Source organism: Aplidium turbinatum, chromosome 18, assembly GCF_918807975.1.
Source record: "Aplidium turbinatum chromosome 18, kaAplTurb1.1, whole genome shotgun sequence".
Lineage (NCBI taxonomy): Eukaryota > Metazoa > Chordata > Ascidiacea > Aplousobranchia > Polyclinidae > Aplidium > Aplidium turbinatum.
The window spans coordinates 5,661,132-5,677,468 of NC_137489.1; the positions used below are offsets into that span (position 1 = coordinate 5,661,132).

Genomic DNA, 16,337 nt, shown 5'->3' on the forward strand with positions numbered 1-16,337 from the left:
TAACAATTCTTTAATTTTCAGAATTTTTAATCGCAAAAATGTGAAGGGAGTTTTTCGGCAGCCGATTGTAGAAAGAAATGACAGCGATAGTCACCGTGTTTCACCCAAGAGGCTGGGCTCCAGTATCGTACCACTAATTCGTGTCACAGACTATCGGTTGCCGCCTTACCGCCGTGGAAAGAAAATAAAGCAGCAGCATGTGAAGGGAGTGCTGCCTGGCGTCCGTACAGGCCTGCTCATGCACATAAAATACTACATCAGGGTCTTTCTTTAGCCACTTTGCGAAAAAAAAATTCATCTTAAACATACAGTGTTCCATCCAAGCACAAATTACATATGAAGATACAACAAAATGTATTGCAACTATTTTGTGTAACTCCCTCGCATTTAACTCATAAAAATCAAGTCTTCTACGATAATGCGGCAATGACGACCCATTCAGTCACAGAATTCGATGACAAGTGACCTTCAAATCCTGTGTCCTATTCTGTAAGAAGCCAAATGAAAACAACCTAAATTTATAACATAGAATTTAAGCGTTATTTGCATGAATGTAATCCGCATCTCTTAAGTCCACGCAAGCATTTCCTTCGTATAGAAATCATCTCATCCCAGCGGTGGCGCTTCTGTCACAATTCCAGACTCAAAACAGAACAATACTTTGCAGATAATTTATCAAACCATAACAATGTGCGTCTTTATACGTTGCTATAACTATCACAGATATGACTGCTCACAACGCAAGGCAGTTGCAGTGGGACCGTATAGAGAAGTCAAGTTCGTGGAAATATTTCGTGGTTCGGCAGTTCCTTTGATTATGGAAAACTATTCCAAAATATCTCGATGACGGTAAATATCATAATCTTTCCCTTTCGATACTGAAAAGAAAGCTGTAGGTACTGGAAGCTGTGCATTCTGTCTCTGTTTCTCTATTTCCCGCTGTTGATTTTCAAGTTCAGTTTTGTGCTGGGTGGCGCAAGAGATGTCGCTACTGGACAAGGAATTCGTCACGTGACTCCAAAGTTTTCTGCAAATGTCAACCAATCAAATGACGCTGTCAGAAATCACGTCACATTAGTCATCTACTAACAAAATCTTTTAAGAGTTTAAGATTACACTGAAATTAAAAGACATTTTGTGGAAAGATTCTTTTGCAAGACATAAATAGAAAAACATAAAATTAGTTTCTTTTACAATACAAGCTTGATAAGGGCTAGATGCATAGCAGAAAACGTTTGCCATTTTGTCTTTAACCTGTTAAATGGCGCGTTGTTGCTGAGTTTTGTCTGTTTATGGTTGGAAAAAGCTAAAAATCACCAACTCGGCGAAATGAGTTTTGCAAAATGAATAAATTGTAAACCGAATGCAGTAGCAGACATACCGGGATTCCATTCGGCTCTGTTGCTCCATAGGTCGAATGTGTTTGTGAAAGGTCCGTAGTTTGGTTAGATCCAAAGTCTCAGTGCCACCTCTGGTGTCCGCAGAGTCACTAACTCCACTTGAAGTGTCTGCTTCCTAGGAATAAAGGAGGATTTCAGTTAGCAAAATTTGTCTTTTTTGCATGGCGTCGGCAGGCGTTAAACTAATGTAAAAATAACACAAATTGCAAACAGTTGAAGCGTGCACATGACAATAACGCGAAGTAGACCATGACAGCATGACCTCGGGAACTTTAAAACGCAGCTTACCTTGTAATAGTTAAACTCCAGTTGTCCGTTCCATTTCCCATCTGCTCTGCAGAAAATGAATCCACTTTTGTTCCGAGCTTCCGCGGTTACTCTGAGTACAAATAACAATTGTGGACGGAATAGCGGGAAAAAAACATCCTTGTTTGAATTATTTCTATGGCTTTCGATTAAAAAACAACTGTCTCTGTTGTCAAACATAAGACCTAACCCGTTACTATCCTTTTTCAAAGGAGTGAAAAAAATGTCATCTTCCACTTTGTTAAAAAATTCACTTCAATAAGAGCGTGAAATTTCTCACGGAAAAGTGTTTCCGTACCTGTGGGGTTGTCCGCCGTACATGGGCTTGGTATGAAACACAACAGTGGCCGAGATGCCAGTCGCAGGACAGCTTATAGTGCAGCGCCCTCCCAGTTCGGACCATGGCACCGTCAATATGGATCGAGCGAAAGCTGAAGGATACGTCATCGTATATCTTTCGTTGAAATCAGACAACACTAAAACACCTGAAGAGACAACGAAACATAAATACAGAAAAATGGTGAATAATTTCCGTAAAAAATAAAGTATCTTGATTTGAGAAAAACGACGAAGATCTCGAGTAAGCTTTAACAATCATAAAGGACAAAGACAAAGCTTAGCCTACCTTCTCCAACACAACTGACACCTATTGACATGTTCATGAACTTTGATTTGGTCCATATGTGTGAATCCAGGCTGATATTTTTGTCAGGACAAGAAACATAGAAAGCTGACACAGGGGGATGGTGTGACACCTGGAAGTGAAATGATTCGAGTTTAATATAATTCTTGCGTTGAGAAATCCAAAAAACAGTTTTTGCTGACTTAAAAAAATTTTAAACTTTTTTTTATTTCTGCATCATAGCGAAACCAGTACATGCCAACATAGCAGAGGTTCAGAAAAAAAGTAGAAACGTCAAAACGCGAACGTTACTTTCAGCAGTTGTTTTCAAACAGACATAGAAGACCCACTTGCTCTGAAATGAATTGAACTCTGTGATGAGTCGTTGCAGAAGGCTGAGAGGTATCTTCTTCAGCGTTGCTCTTTGGAACGTAATAGCTGCACTGGAACACCTCGCCTACGATAGGATTGTATGGTTTCTTCGCTATTTGACCTGACAAAGAAAATTTGAAAGTTTTGAAATGAGCTCAGTCAGAGCAAAAAATTGATGTGTGAGCTTTAAGGTAAAATGTCTCTTGCTCAAGTGAAATATAGTTCCTGCATAACCGAAAGTCAGACTTTTTTAACAATGGGAAATGATTCCCGTCATTATATGCTCATAACTACATATTTTAGTAAAAGTTGATTTGATAAATCACATCAAACACAATGGTTGCTACTTGTTAGGATGCTGGACAAAAATGAATTAGAAACTACACCAACATCTGCACAATGACGAAAAAACAAACAAAACATGAAGAACCTAAGCTCAAAATGCAGAACGTAAATACATGTCATGGCACACGTTTCAAAAAATAAAGTGTTGCCATTTCCAAAGCTAAAATTCAATCATATTAAAAGTTGTCGCAATTTCATCTGACAATGAGTTTGGTTTCTGCTCTTTAGGAAGATATTTACATAAAAGCTTTATAAACAAAACCATGTAGAAATAGAGAGACGTTGACAAACCAAACAAACTATTGTACTTTAATGATGTTTTCTTAATAATTCACAAACATATCTTACTCTGTCTTCCACAATGGAACGAGGATAAATAAAACTTCAAGACTCGACACATTCTTTCTTCTGGTGTTACTCCGCCAGGAATTGATGTAAATAGTTCGGTGTGACCAGCGAAGTCAGCATACATTTCGAGCAGGCTTCTTCGCTCCAGTATGAAGGTAGGCAAGGTGACCTGGATTCGTCGAACACATTTGCATTTAAGTTTTCCGTATCAATAGTCAGGCAACCAGGAAAACTATAACTTAAGCCTGTTTCACTGGTTCCCAAGCCAGCAAAGGAGTCAATTTTTACATTGATTCAACGTATGCCGGCAGACTCTTTTACTGGCTATGAAACTAACTAACCCTATACCAGAAATCGCCGAACATTTTTAGAAAGGCAACAAGAGATAACGCAAATCCAACGCCCATTTATTCAATATACAATCTGTAGGCGGCCTGTGGTCATGAGAGGACAGAATGACAAACGTCGAGCGCCGAATCTGGCTTGAAAGATTCTTACGCAATATCCGGATGATTTTCAGTCTTTTTTTCTTGAAAGCTGTATGTTAGCCTACGGTATCTTATATTCACTTTACAAATTTCATATCCATTTTTAAACTTTTTGCAGTACCAGACATCCATTACAAATTCTAATTTCACAATTCGGTTTGAGGATGCGCACTATCATGATGCGCGAAACGACAGTGAAGAAACAAAAACTATAATTCATAAACTTTCGCGTTTACTTTCTTAACTATCGAAAGATGAACACTGCAACTACTGCTAGGCACGATATACCTTGGTTAAATCCATGCCAAGTTTGAGCTGGGAGAGCAGATGCATGATGACGTTCTTGTGCTCATCTACCGGACCCAGATCCTCCTCGTGGATAGGAGAAGAATCCTCCACCTCATCGTTAGGGTCCGCGAGTGATGGGACTTCAAACTAAATATTTGTGGTATAATGACGTTAAAAAATAAGCACGACGCCGCAACGTCAACAAATCAGCGCAGAATAGGGTGTAGAGTAGATCATTTGCAGTTAAAAAGTAGAGCAAATCACGCAATAAAAACGTTATTCTAATCAAAAAAAAGCAGCCAAACATGTAGATAGGCTACTAAACTCATGTTCAGTCTGAGTTTTGAAAAATATACTGTCTTCATACTCTGTGCTATACGCACTATAATCAATAGCCTATAGTTTTTAAAAACGTTACTGTTCACTACTTTGCAAACGCAGAACTGACGCAGTGTAACATACGACTGCTAGTTTTCAAGCATGGTGTTCTCGAATACAAACACTGATAGATCTTATACAAGTTCTAATGGTCGGCTTGCTACACAATACACATTGAAACAATGCTGTTGTTGCTCATCAACCTTCACCTAGAAGCTGAAGCAAATAGCTGAAAGGAACAAAGAAATGGAGAAGCTAGATAATTTGCAAAACGGCAAATCAAACAAGCTGAAGAAGTTGTTTTCATACGTTGAAACGATGCAAATCTAACAAGTTCTTGTAGTTTAGTTTTTATAGCTTTATCGATTTGCAAATTCAAAAAACAAGTTTTGGTCAGTTGGAACCAGTTGCAACCAGTACTAACCGACGCAACGCTGTGTGCATGCTTCTCCGGATCGTTGTGGTGTGGCAGCATGAGAGATGGATCATCCCTTTTCGGTTCAACCCACGCGATCTCAGCGTCTACAAGGGATACGATTGCATCAAATGACTGCAACCTTCTTTATTCATGCTAAAAACGTTCAGAAACGTTCAATCAACGTAAAAAACAGCAACTTTTCCTTTTCAAAAATTCTTTATACTTTGGTCAGGGAGAATACAGGATACCGTCGTGAAATGTTTCTGGTGACGTAAAACAGTGACGTGACATATGTAAAGCCCCATTAGGGTCAATCTATATAGATTCAAAAAGGTCAGAAGTTGAAAGTGTAACTGCTGATCCGACTCAGGTAAAATTTTAGATTTGGTCGTTTCTACATACAAGAGTCATAAGTTTCGTGATAATTCGTGAAAAGTGTCGTGATTTGTATTTTTTTCGTGATAGCCACATGCTAAAACCACCAGATCAGCAAAATCCGTCATTTTTGCTGTCTGGGTCAGTGGAAAGTGTTTAACCCATTGGTTGAGTTGACATTGAATGATTGGTTTATCAACAAAACTAGCTTTTTAAAAACCATATTTTGTGTTGAAACACAGGGCATTGTGGATAAGCATTGCAAGAAAAGGCTGATCATTGATCAATTATGGCTGTTAAGTGAATGCTTTGTAAAAAATAACAATCAAATATGACTTTTCTAAATGCAAGCCTGCAAATCTCAACCTATTCCATTGCCGGTCAGAAAACAGGTCACAAATTAAACGCTTACAGAAAAAGCTTATGGACACAAAAAAAACTATTGCTACACCAGCCGTGGCTGAAAAAAGAAATATTGATGTCTTTGACAGAGCTAATAGGAGCAGAGTCCTTTTTAAAAATTAAAAATCATTTCATGACGCAAAACACCTTTTTACTTCTGATGCTTGGTTTAATCAATAAAAATTTACCTGAATGAAAGTACATCTTTTTACCTTATTAACAGCAGGGTAAAAATTTCAGTTACTTTTTACCTGGTGGCAGAGCAGCTGAAACATGTTGCTGGTACTTTTGCAAAAGGAAATAGCAACTATTTAGGGATTGTATCATTGCAGTAGATGTGGACTTTAGCAACAGAACATCGGTATCCAAAGCTAGTGGATGGTAAGTAGGTGCATCGTCTATAGAAGCTTGAGATGAGGTTTCCACGTTGCCGTCGTTGTGTACTGATGGGTAATATAGACCCTCAAGCATGCTGATGACCCCAGCGTGGTAATTGTCAGCCGATACAAGCGCCTGAAAAAACACCATGGTACAGGGTACTTAATACTTAAATACCTAATGCTAGACACTAACGCGCTTACACGGGGTTAAAATCATACACAGATTAAAGGTAGACAAGTTTAAAGGGTGCACTACGTTCTATAACGATGGTTCGAGCATACTTGACCAACCCATAAAGATTCTGCCTTTGTTTAGATAGAATAATTTGCTAAAAACGACTTTCTTGCAATTTCCACCATTAACTTATTTCAGATCCTACAAGAATTTATTAAGAAATTAATTTGAAGATATTGTTATGCTTAGCAGATTTAAACATTTAAAAAGTTTGAAAGTTAAATGGAAGAAACAAAATGTAAGCAAATGTCTAACACCAACCTCCTTAGCGTCTTGAAGTTCTTTGACGTCTGATGTCTGCAGAGACCTTCTTACTTCTGATTTCTTTCCAAGTGAAGCACGGCTGTCGGTTCGTACGCGACCTGTCAAAATTATTTGTTTGATAAAATTCACAAACATTGAAGTATGTAAAAGCATTCACATACCTACAGTACAGGACTACAAGCATTGACTGCAGGCATTCCACACCTACAGTAGTCCATCCCAAATCCCAATAGCTTAGTTGCTAACATGGTTAGCTCGTGACTGCGTGATCAAAGAAGCTTCAAGATCAAGCGGCCCTGGTTCGACTCTCGGGGTGTGCGCTTGAGCAACGCACATTAAGGACTGCTCTCCATTCAACGGCACCTAATGGATGAATTAATTCCCAGGCAGCAACACTTCAACAGTGTAATTCATCATGTATTTAGAGTGGAGTCTATTCTGAGACGATTCTAAGTTAAAAGTCATCTTGATTTTCCATGAGAGTCAAAGTTCAGAGTGATTGAAAGCAAACAATGTAGCTTTGTCAACACGAACTCCAACTAAATAACCACTTGCAAACACGCGCACAATTTTTAGATAGTCAACAGACCAACTTGTGCTAACTACTACAGCTTTCTTTTAAACAATTGTTTGGCTCTAAAAAAAGCTTTCAAACTGACCAGAAGCTAAATTTTTTTGAGATCCGTTTAAGGCATTATGACTGCCACTAGGCAATGCACCAACAGAGCTGGATTCATTCACAGATGTCTTTGACCTGGCTGAAGTATTTGGTATGGATGTTGAAGACAGATTCTGCTGCATCTGACCTAAATCACATTACTTTTAGTTAAATCCAAATTGATATTTTTAAGCATGAAATTAAAACCATTATAATCAAAAGTGGGCTTTGTAGTAAAGTGGTTTGACATTTATTAAGAGGATATGGGCGTGTCCTGTGTCCTGGAAAGACACTCAACGGCGAGTTAATTTGAACATGAAAAGAAGTGATTGACTTCCTTGTTTCCAGTGAACTACATCTTCAAGCACAGGCCTGAATATGACAAAAAAATCAAAAGTATCACAGTTTAAATCTATGGTACAACCACTGGCTGGACAGACACCTGCCATTTTTTCAGCAAATGTACTGATTTGAGCACACAGAAAATATCTATTAAAAAATTGTTATTTGCTGCAGAATACCAGTAGCTTAAACAGTGTTTTCTAATACAATAATTCAAACAGTTGTGCACACTGCACAGCCACGAGGCAATGCAATCAAATTTAAATAAATTTGCCAACAAAAGTTTCCATTGTATTTGTAAATGTCGAAATGGTCCGTTTCGGTGAGTTCCCTATTCGGTGAGAGCCTTTTTCGGAGAGTTCCCTATTTAGTGATTTTTTTTCAAATTATTGGATACCATAGCCTAATTATCATTGCCGTTTCAGGGTTAGGGGTAGGGCTTAGGATTAATTAGGGGTTAGGGTCTTATTTCAACGTTTAGCGATGTTAAAATGATGTAAAAGCGGCAATGATAATTAGGCTACGGTACCTGATAATTTACAAACAAAATTTCAAAAAATTGCCGAATAGGGAACTCTTCGAAAAAGGCTCTCACTGAATAGTAGCAGACCCTGTAAATGTACCTTTGATTTTGTTCAAATTTGAGCTGATGTTTGACACCACTGACTTCCCACGAGTATTGCGATTCACTGAGGATTGCAGAGGTGGATGATCCTGAGCTATTTGCGATGTAAAATGATGAGCTACAGCTCTTAGGCGAGACATCCATTCCTGCCGTTCCTTTGTACTCACAGCTACAGTACATGGAAAACAGTTATATACAGTCAAAGTTATGATTCAAGTTTTTCAAAAAAAAAAGAAGATAAAAATACATCGAAATGAGACATACATTATAACAACATTACAACACAAGTCAGCAAAACATTTTTGAGTTATTGCTGACACAAGTAAATATCATCCATCTTGACAAAAAATACATTTTACAAATACAGGCTAATAATATATTCATGAAGAGATATCTACTCACCCCGCAACTTGTACACTTCACCATTTGCAGCATTTACACTGAAAGTAAGTTCATCTTCAATACTAGGAGCAATAACAGCACCAGCAAGAAGAAGTGACCCTCGCGGCTTATGATGGGAACCATATGCCTCATTTTGAGAAATGTGATATTCAAGAATGCCTTGTTGTGGATTTAGAATAAAATACCTGAAATTAAAATATTAGTTAACACACCAAAGATTTAACGTTAAGAAAACCTATGCAAGGCATGCATGATTTTTTTGGTATAAGGTATATGATCAATGATGATGACATGTAAGTACTTTTCCAATGATGCGTTGAAAAGTTTGTAAAATTTATTGAAATTAACTACTTAAGAATATAGCGATATGACAATCAAGATAATTTTGAAATCTATTCTATATACCGTACCTGTTTTGCCATCCTTTGACAACATTGGTGTATTTACTCAGCTTCCCATCCAAAGGGACTAATCCAGCCATGAGTTGCAGCTGACAGAAACTAAGTTTGGTAAAATGCTTACAGACCTTCTTGCTCACATAAACAAAGCCCAAAATAAAGTTCGATCATGCAAACTTGTAAAATAATACTATAGGTTTAAACATTAAAGTGTTGTGTATGCTTAATTTTTTTTATAGATTTCAAACAGTTCCGAGCATCAGTGTATTGAGAAAAATTTGAGAAAAAAGAAACTGTATAGCCTACACGTCCATAAAATATTTAGACTTTGAAAATCTTTTTCGTAACTACAGGTACAATATAAAATCGATTTTCCAAACACATTTTTTCAAATGTGATGAGCACTGGCCTGATAAAGCAGTTGTAAATTTTTGAATACAGTAATTGAATCAGAGCCTAATACAGTAGTCTCTGTTTATTAAGCTCAATTTGGTCCGGTCCAAAATTACTTACGGTAACATATAGGAGTGACAGAGAATCGTCCCTCACTTATCTTAATAAGCCTAAAATTTCTTGGTGCCGAGGTGGACTTAAGTGGGGACTACTGTGATAGTTGCTAGCCTACCCTCAAAGGAGAACAATGTCACCAATTAACAAACGCGATTCTAAGTGTCTTTCTGTCTACCTCATTAGGTCAATGTTTAAGAGCCTAATTCAAGACAAAGCGGTTCTGTACGGCTCTCGGGGTGTGTGCTTGATCAATGCATATCAGGACCTGCTCTCTATTCAGCGGCTACTAATGGATGTAATAATTCAGAAACAACACTTCAACAAGTGGAAACTTCACTCTGTCAATCTCGGTAACCAGCCCTGTTAAAGGCTTTGTCAGTCCGAGGATAAAGATACAAAACCAACCAACCTCGGACGAATAGAAATGGTATATAAACCAGTGAATATATACTGTATCATACAAATAGAATACGGTACCGGTAGATCCATCCTAGATTAACATGGGTGCAACCCAAGTAAGCCATCATTCATCATTTTCAGCCTGTGAGAGCCCACTGCAGAGCGTAAGCCTTCCCCTTTTCATGCCAATTTACATGATTATGTGCTAGTTGGTACCAATTGGTTGTATTGCATTTTATGTCAATGTCGTCCCTCCATCTCACTTTTGGTTTTCCTTTCTTTCTTTTGGCTTCTCATGGTGTCCATGTTGTTAATTTTTTAGTCCATCTATTGTCCTGATATCTTGCTATATGACCTGCCCAGGACCATTTTAGTTTCTTGATTGTGCTTAATATATCTCGTAATTTCGTTTGATTTCTGATCCATGCGGCAGTCTTTTTATCTCGCCATGTTAAACCCATCATGATTCGTTCATGTGCTCTCTGCATACTTCTTAGTTTAAGTGTTAATTTCTTTGTAAGGTTCCAAGTTTCTGCACCATATGTAGCGGTTGGAAGGATGCATTGATCGTAGACTTGTTTCGTGAGAGAAAGAGGCAGTTTTGACTTAAATATCGACCTTGCTCTTCCGAAGGCTTGCCATCCAAGTGATATTCTTCTTTTGATTCCATCTTCTTTATTGGAGTTGGTTGTAATTTTTTGGCCAAGATATATATAGTGATCAACTTTTTTGATAGTCGCTCTGTCTAAAAGAATATTGTTGCCGATGTCTGCCAGTTTGTTAATTTGGTGCAACCTAATTCGTACCCTGAACAATTAGTACTCTCATTTCGTACCCTGAAAAGATCGAGAGAAAAAATAGCACAAAGCCGAAGTCGCTGATCGCAACAAAGCCGAAGTCGCTAATCGGAGTTTCCGCAAACTTTTTAAACTTACGGTTAGGGTTAAGCGGAAACTCCGATCTGTGTGCTATTTTGGCTTTTTTTATTTTTTTTCTCTATTTTTTCAGAGTACGAAATGAATTGTTCAGGGTACGAATTAGGTCGCATCCGATTAACATAAAGTTTATGCTGCTAGTCCATGTCATATTAAATTTTTCACCAATTCCTTGATGTTTAAAACTATTCTGTGGCATGTCACAGCTTGTAACCTCTTTTCTCACTGCATCATGTGCTCTCTCGAAATCTAGTCATGTTGTATGAGGGCCAATAACTTAATTAAATCAGTCATTTTTTTAAGGCAGTGGCTATTTGACCGGCTCCGGTCTTTGAATCTGAAACACTATTTGACCGGTCATGACGTCACTACATAAGCGCTTTTTTTTTCTCTTTCAAAGCAACAGACGAGAAGCGCCGATATAAGTTCTAACTTCAACACGAATTTTTCAACTCAGTCCGTGGCGCGTGCGATACGTCTCCGGCTGCCAATCTAGAGGGGATGAGTTCGATACTATCCGGAAGCATTCTTTTTTTTCATTTTTTTTTATCTAAATTTTGACCAGAAGCGCATTTATGTGGTCAGTTTTTAATTTGAGTAGCCTACAGTCCAAGTTAGTTAATAGTTCTCAAGTATAGTTCTCAAGTTAGTTATATACAATACTTCTTTTAAAAGAAATGATAATGGTAAAACCATTTTTTAAAGAAGTATTGTATATAACTAACTTGAGAGAAAAATGTAGGGTCGTTCGGCAACACACGTTCCCTTATGACGATCGGAAAATTACCAAGAGAAATTCTCAAATTCCAGCAAATTAAAAAAACTCTAACAGTATTACTCACACTTGAAAAGACATAAAAAATGGGCTGTAGGCTACTCAAATTAAAAATTGACCACAAAAATGCGCTTCGGGTCAAAATTTAGATAAAAAAAAAAAGAATGCTTCCGGAAAGTATCGAACTCATCCCCTCTAGATTGGCAGTCGGAGACGTATCGCACGCGCCACGGACTGAGTTGAAGAATACGTGTTGAAGACTTATATCGGCGCTTCTCGTCTGTTGCTTTGAAAGAGAAAAAGAAAAAAGCGCTTATGTAGTGACGTCATGACCGGTCAAATAGTGTTTCAGATTCAAAGACCGGAGCCGGTCAAATAGCCACTGCCTTTTTTTAAATTGATTTACTTACACATTCCATCAACATAAAAAATGACTGCTTTGCTATCTGGATGGATCTGGGCACCTTGGGCAGTACATGGTCTGATCTTATGACAATCAGTGAGTTTGGTAATGGCCTGGTTGTTCTGAGTTCTGACCTAGTGTTGCCAGATATGGTACTGCTAATATATTTTTTCTTCCTAATTCCGATATTACTAGTATTGATTAGCTTTTGATTTTTATGTTATTTCATTAAATGTGCACTATGCGGTAACACGCATAAGCTTATGACAAAAGAATAGCACCTCTTAAAATGAAAGCCGAACAAAACTGGGAATGGAGATTCAAACCAACAGCAGAGAGAGAGAGAGAGAGAGAAACCTTTTATTTTGTCTGTTGCGACAATAGTACGGTACAATTATACACTATACGAATAAAATAGTACCATAGCTATCTAAATACCACAACAGACAGAAAGCAGCGAAAGACTATATCAGTCATCGAGTCAGCTGCTTCCCAGTTCTTAATGTGACAAATGTCAAGCATCGGCAAATTACGTTGAAACAAGATAGGCTGATGTTCAATAATATTAATGATGAAAGAAAAGAAATCATGTGCTGCTGCGATCCTCAAGTGAAGTCCTGAGGTTTTATTCAAATATAAACTTTATTCCGGGTGATTAAAAATAGGAAAAACTTTTGAAATCAATAAACTCTTGTAGCAAGGGCGTTTAAACTTCAGTGCAACCAAGAAAAGTTCAAGCCAATAAATAGTACAAGGCTACGAGTAAAAACATTTTCAGTAACAGTATTACAATACAAAAATAATCACAGTTTAAAAAAAGGTATAGGCCTATTGTTCTGTCATCAAAGAAATGGCTGAGTGACTCTCAGTGTGACCTGTTAGGCTGCATGAAACTAGCGCAATGTGACCGTATAATTTGACAAACAAATTGAATAGAATGTAAATGAGAAATAATTGAGTGTAACCGAATAACACAATAGGTCAATAATGTTTTCTTCAGATTAAATTTAACAAATCAAATCCAGGCGACGTATTATTACAAAGTTTGAGCCCAAAATAACAAATTATGACACTTTTCCACTGACATAAAGCAACAAAATTTAAATTCAATTAAAAAAAATCAAACACTTCGCATTGAAATAAAAGCAAGAAAAAAAAACAATTTTTGTCGATTTAGGCTAAGTGCGATTGATCAAAACTTGTCTGGCATCCCTGCTTAAAAACTGACTAGGCTTGATTGCTGGCCAACGTTCGATTTTTATGTCAAAAACTAAGTAATTTATCATTAAAAACTCTTGCGCTGGTTTAATTAAATTGATTTATACCGATACAACACACACTAATGCAAAAAATTTAAAAAAAAAAACAACTGAATTTAAAACAAAAAATTTTAGGACAAACTTTGAACCGATTTGACAATGGGCAGCAAACAAGATGTTACACAATAGAATAGAATGTAAAACAAATAATCCACATGGCTTACTAATCGTTGTTTGATAAATTTTCTACCGTACTGTACTTCAATTGCTTCACTGGATAATCATTTACTTTCCTCATCTCTATTCTTCCAAAGCTGAGGCTGGCGAGTCAATTGCTTGTTTGCTACATGCGGCAACCGCAGACTTGGATTCTTGATATGGGCTTCTTTGAATTGTTCTGTCTTTGCGAAATCTTTATCAATTTCCAAATTCTCCAGGCCTAAGTTTTTCTTAGTTTTTTAAGTTTTTCTCAGCAGTTGTTTCTCAATCTCAGTGGCGAACACGTTTTAATCATTGAAGTATTGTGTCTGCCCTGCACACTAGTGTGTATGAATGTGTAGTAATTGTCATTTTATTCTTTTAAAAAACAACACAAATATTCACTCATCGCCAAATATTAGCACGATTAATTTTGTATTACCTTTATGCTACCGATAAACTACTAAATATATTTCTCTGTGACCATCTTCTAACACCTTGTCTCAATTTTCGTTATTGAATTATTCTTATCGCAATATTAGAACTTCTATTAGAATCTGGGGTATCTGCTTGACTCGAAGACCCATGGTCTCTTCGCAGATTCCCGTTGCTGGAAATTCCTTTTTTATTGCTGTATTTATTGTATTATATTTACCTACAACGAAATAAAATCAATCAATCAATCAATCAATCAATAGTTAGATTTACTGTTATGGGGTGGTGGCTGACTACATGACTGCTTAATGTCTTTCGCTACCATCCTGATTGCGCCATGATCTAACCAACAGTTGTACAATGCATTGTTTTGACGATTACATTTACTCTGCTTGTTTGTTAATAAATGGCGCTGTTGAAACAAAATTGATTGATTGATGAATAGTTTCCGATTGTTGAAGTCTTGTTGCAGGGGAACTATTCCATCCATATGCCGCTGAATTGAGAGCAGTCCTTAACGTGCGTTGCTCAAGCGCACACCCGAGAGTCGAACCAGCGCCGCTTGATCTTGAAGCTTCTTCGTTCCAGAAGTGACGCGCTAACCAATTGAGCTATCGGGGCGGACTTGACTTTGACTTTCAGTCTCAAACAGGGGCGCCGGTACGATTTTTGATTGGGGGGGGCAAGATTACAAAAAAAGGGCGCTTTTGTTTACTAAAAAGGCCAATTTTTTTTCAAGTTTTAAGATAAGATATAGCGATAATGCTAATCTATCAGTTCACTATGTAGGCTATTGAGTGATGATAGCCTACAAGTGTCCGGTATACAAAGAAGGGCATCATGCTATGTTATAATGATGTAACCTACTGTTAAGCCTTAAAGCAGCCTGCGGCCATGGCCGCTAAGTAGTGCTTGAATGACCGCCGGTGCTACTTCCTCAATCGGCCAAGTTTGGCCGCGGGTCTCTTCTAGCCAATTATTTAATTTCGCAATAGAATAATCGTGGATTAACTGTCGAAAATATGTAGTAGTCTATCAAAGAGGTGACGCAAAATTAGGTCAGCGCGTCATAATCGCCGCTGTTGCATTGTGCGGGAATATTTGTTATTGATGGAATATATTCATCTGTGATCACCAGCGCTCCTTTCTCCGGTGTAGCACAACCCTGCTCTGGCAAAAGCGGCTTTCTCAACAAAAAGGATCTAAAGGTGCGAAAACAAACGACACAAACCCGATGTCTCCATCTTTCCATTGTGACAGTCTATGGTTGAGTTGAGTGTGGTCGAGACGAAATTAAACCTCTTTGAAGTAAGAGTCCAGCAGGCAAGTTTCCACCTACTTTAAAAGATGTTGGTCTAATCAAATAGGAATATTTCCTTGCGACATCTAACACAAAATCGAACCCCATTTTTTCTTGTATAAATCTGCAATTGGAGAAATAGGCTACTTCGCGTGTCCTACGCAAGGAACATCTGTTGATACCCAATAATTCAACTCTCATCCACAACACCAACAAGGGACACGGTGTTTGTCGCCCCATTAGCTCAGTGATTACGCGCCCGGCTCAAAATCACGTAGCGCAAGTTCGACTCTCGGGTGTGCGCTTGAGCAACGCATTTCAGGACTGCTCTCCATTCTGCGGCACCTAGTGAATGGAATAACTCCCCGGCCGGCAACAACACTTCAACAATCGGAAAACTTCACTCTGCCAATCTCGGCAACCTGCCCTGCGTCAAGAGCCTCTATACAAGTATGCTAAACTACCAGAAATTAACCAATGAAGGCTTTATCGGTCCGAGGATAAAGATTCAAAACCAATCAACAACCAACAGTATAGAAACCGCTGTCCGCCATTTTCTCAGGACAATGGAGAGAACTTGAAAAATAGCCTACTTTTTGCATTGTTTATTCTCTTAAGGTTGGCCTACTCATTCTAGCTCTTTTTTTCCACCAAATGAGGAGCAGAAGGAGCTGATTATGGACAAAGAATGAAAGATAAGCCACCTGAAAGTGCCACATATTCGTTTGTTGATGTAGCCTAACACTTGAAGATCAATTCAATTCAATTTATTTTTCTTTGTCAGAATGCAAAAGAAATGATATTATGAAAAAGAAATACAGTAACAAAACCAACAAAAGGAAAAGGTGGCAAAATCTAAATGGTTTAAGTTTAAGACGTGCATGAAAGGATCTAATATTGCGGTATACCGTATATGCATCAATAAATATAGTTAAGCACGGCCACCAAACCTGATACTTTAAAACAAGTTGATGAATTAGTTAAGAATCAGTCGCCTCCTCGTTCCTGGAACAACTGGAGCGCCAATTCTTGACTTAAAGCAATGAGAACACGACTGAACCCAACAACAACCCAAAG

General features: G+C 37.9%; 1 protein-coding gene across 1 annotated transcript; it reads right to left on the minus strand.

Moving 5' to 3' along the window:
* Positions 1-335: 335 nt before the first annotated feature.
* On the minus strand, positions 336-9,177 carry LOC145787338 (oxysterol-binding protein-related protein 11-like). The gene is made up of 15 exons (XM_082599062.1): positions 9,059-9,177; positions 8,649-8,833; positions 8,245-8,415; positions 7,281-7,427; positions 6,619-6,719; positions 5,994-6,255; positions 4,972-5,069; positions 4,170-4,316; positions 3,394-3,562; positions 2,679-2,821; positions 2,332-2,461; positions 2,005-2,191; positions 1,689-1,779; positions 1,382-1,515; positions 336-1,027 (listed from the first exon to the last, which is right to left on the minus strand). Exons 1-15 carry the CDS (start codon positions 9,127-9,129, stop codon positions 826-828), a joined length of 2,238 nt encoding a protein of 745 aa, XP_082455188.1. The 5' UTR covers positions 9,130-9,177; the 3' UTR covers positions 336-825.
* Positions 9,178-16,337: the final 7,160 nt, after the last annotated feature.

Coding starts and splice junctions, on each gene's coding strand:
- LOC145787338 (XM_082599062.1), bottom strand. CDS start 9,129: ATGGCTGGATTAGTCCCTTTGGATGGGAAGCTGAGTAAATACACCAAT. Junction 3,563..4,169: donor TTGGCATGGATTTAACCAAG/GTATATCGTGCC, acceptor CGACGAATCCAG/GTCACCTTGCCTACCTTCAT. Junction 2,192..2,331: donor TGTCAGTTGTGTTGGAGAAG/GTAGGCTAAGCT, acceptor TTGTCTCTTCAG/GTGTTTTAGTGTTGTCTGAT.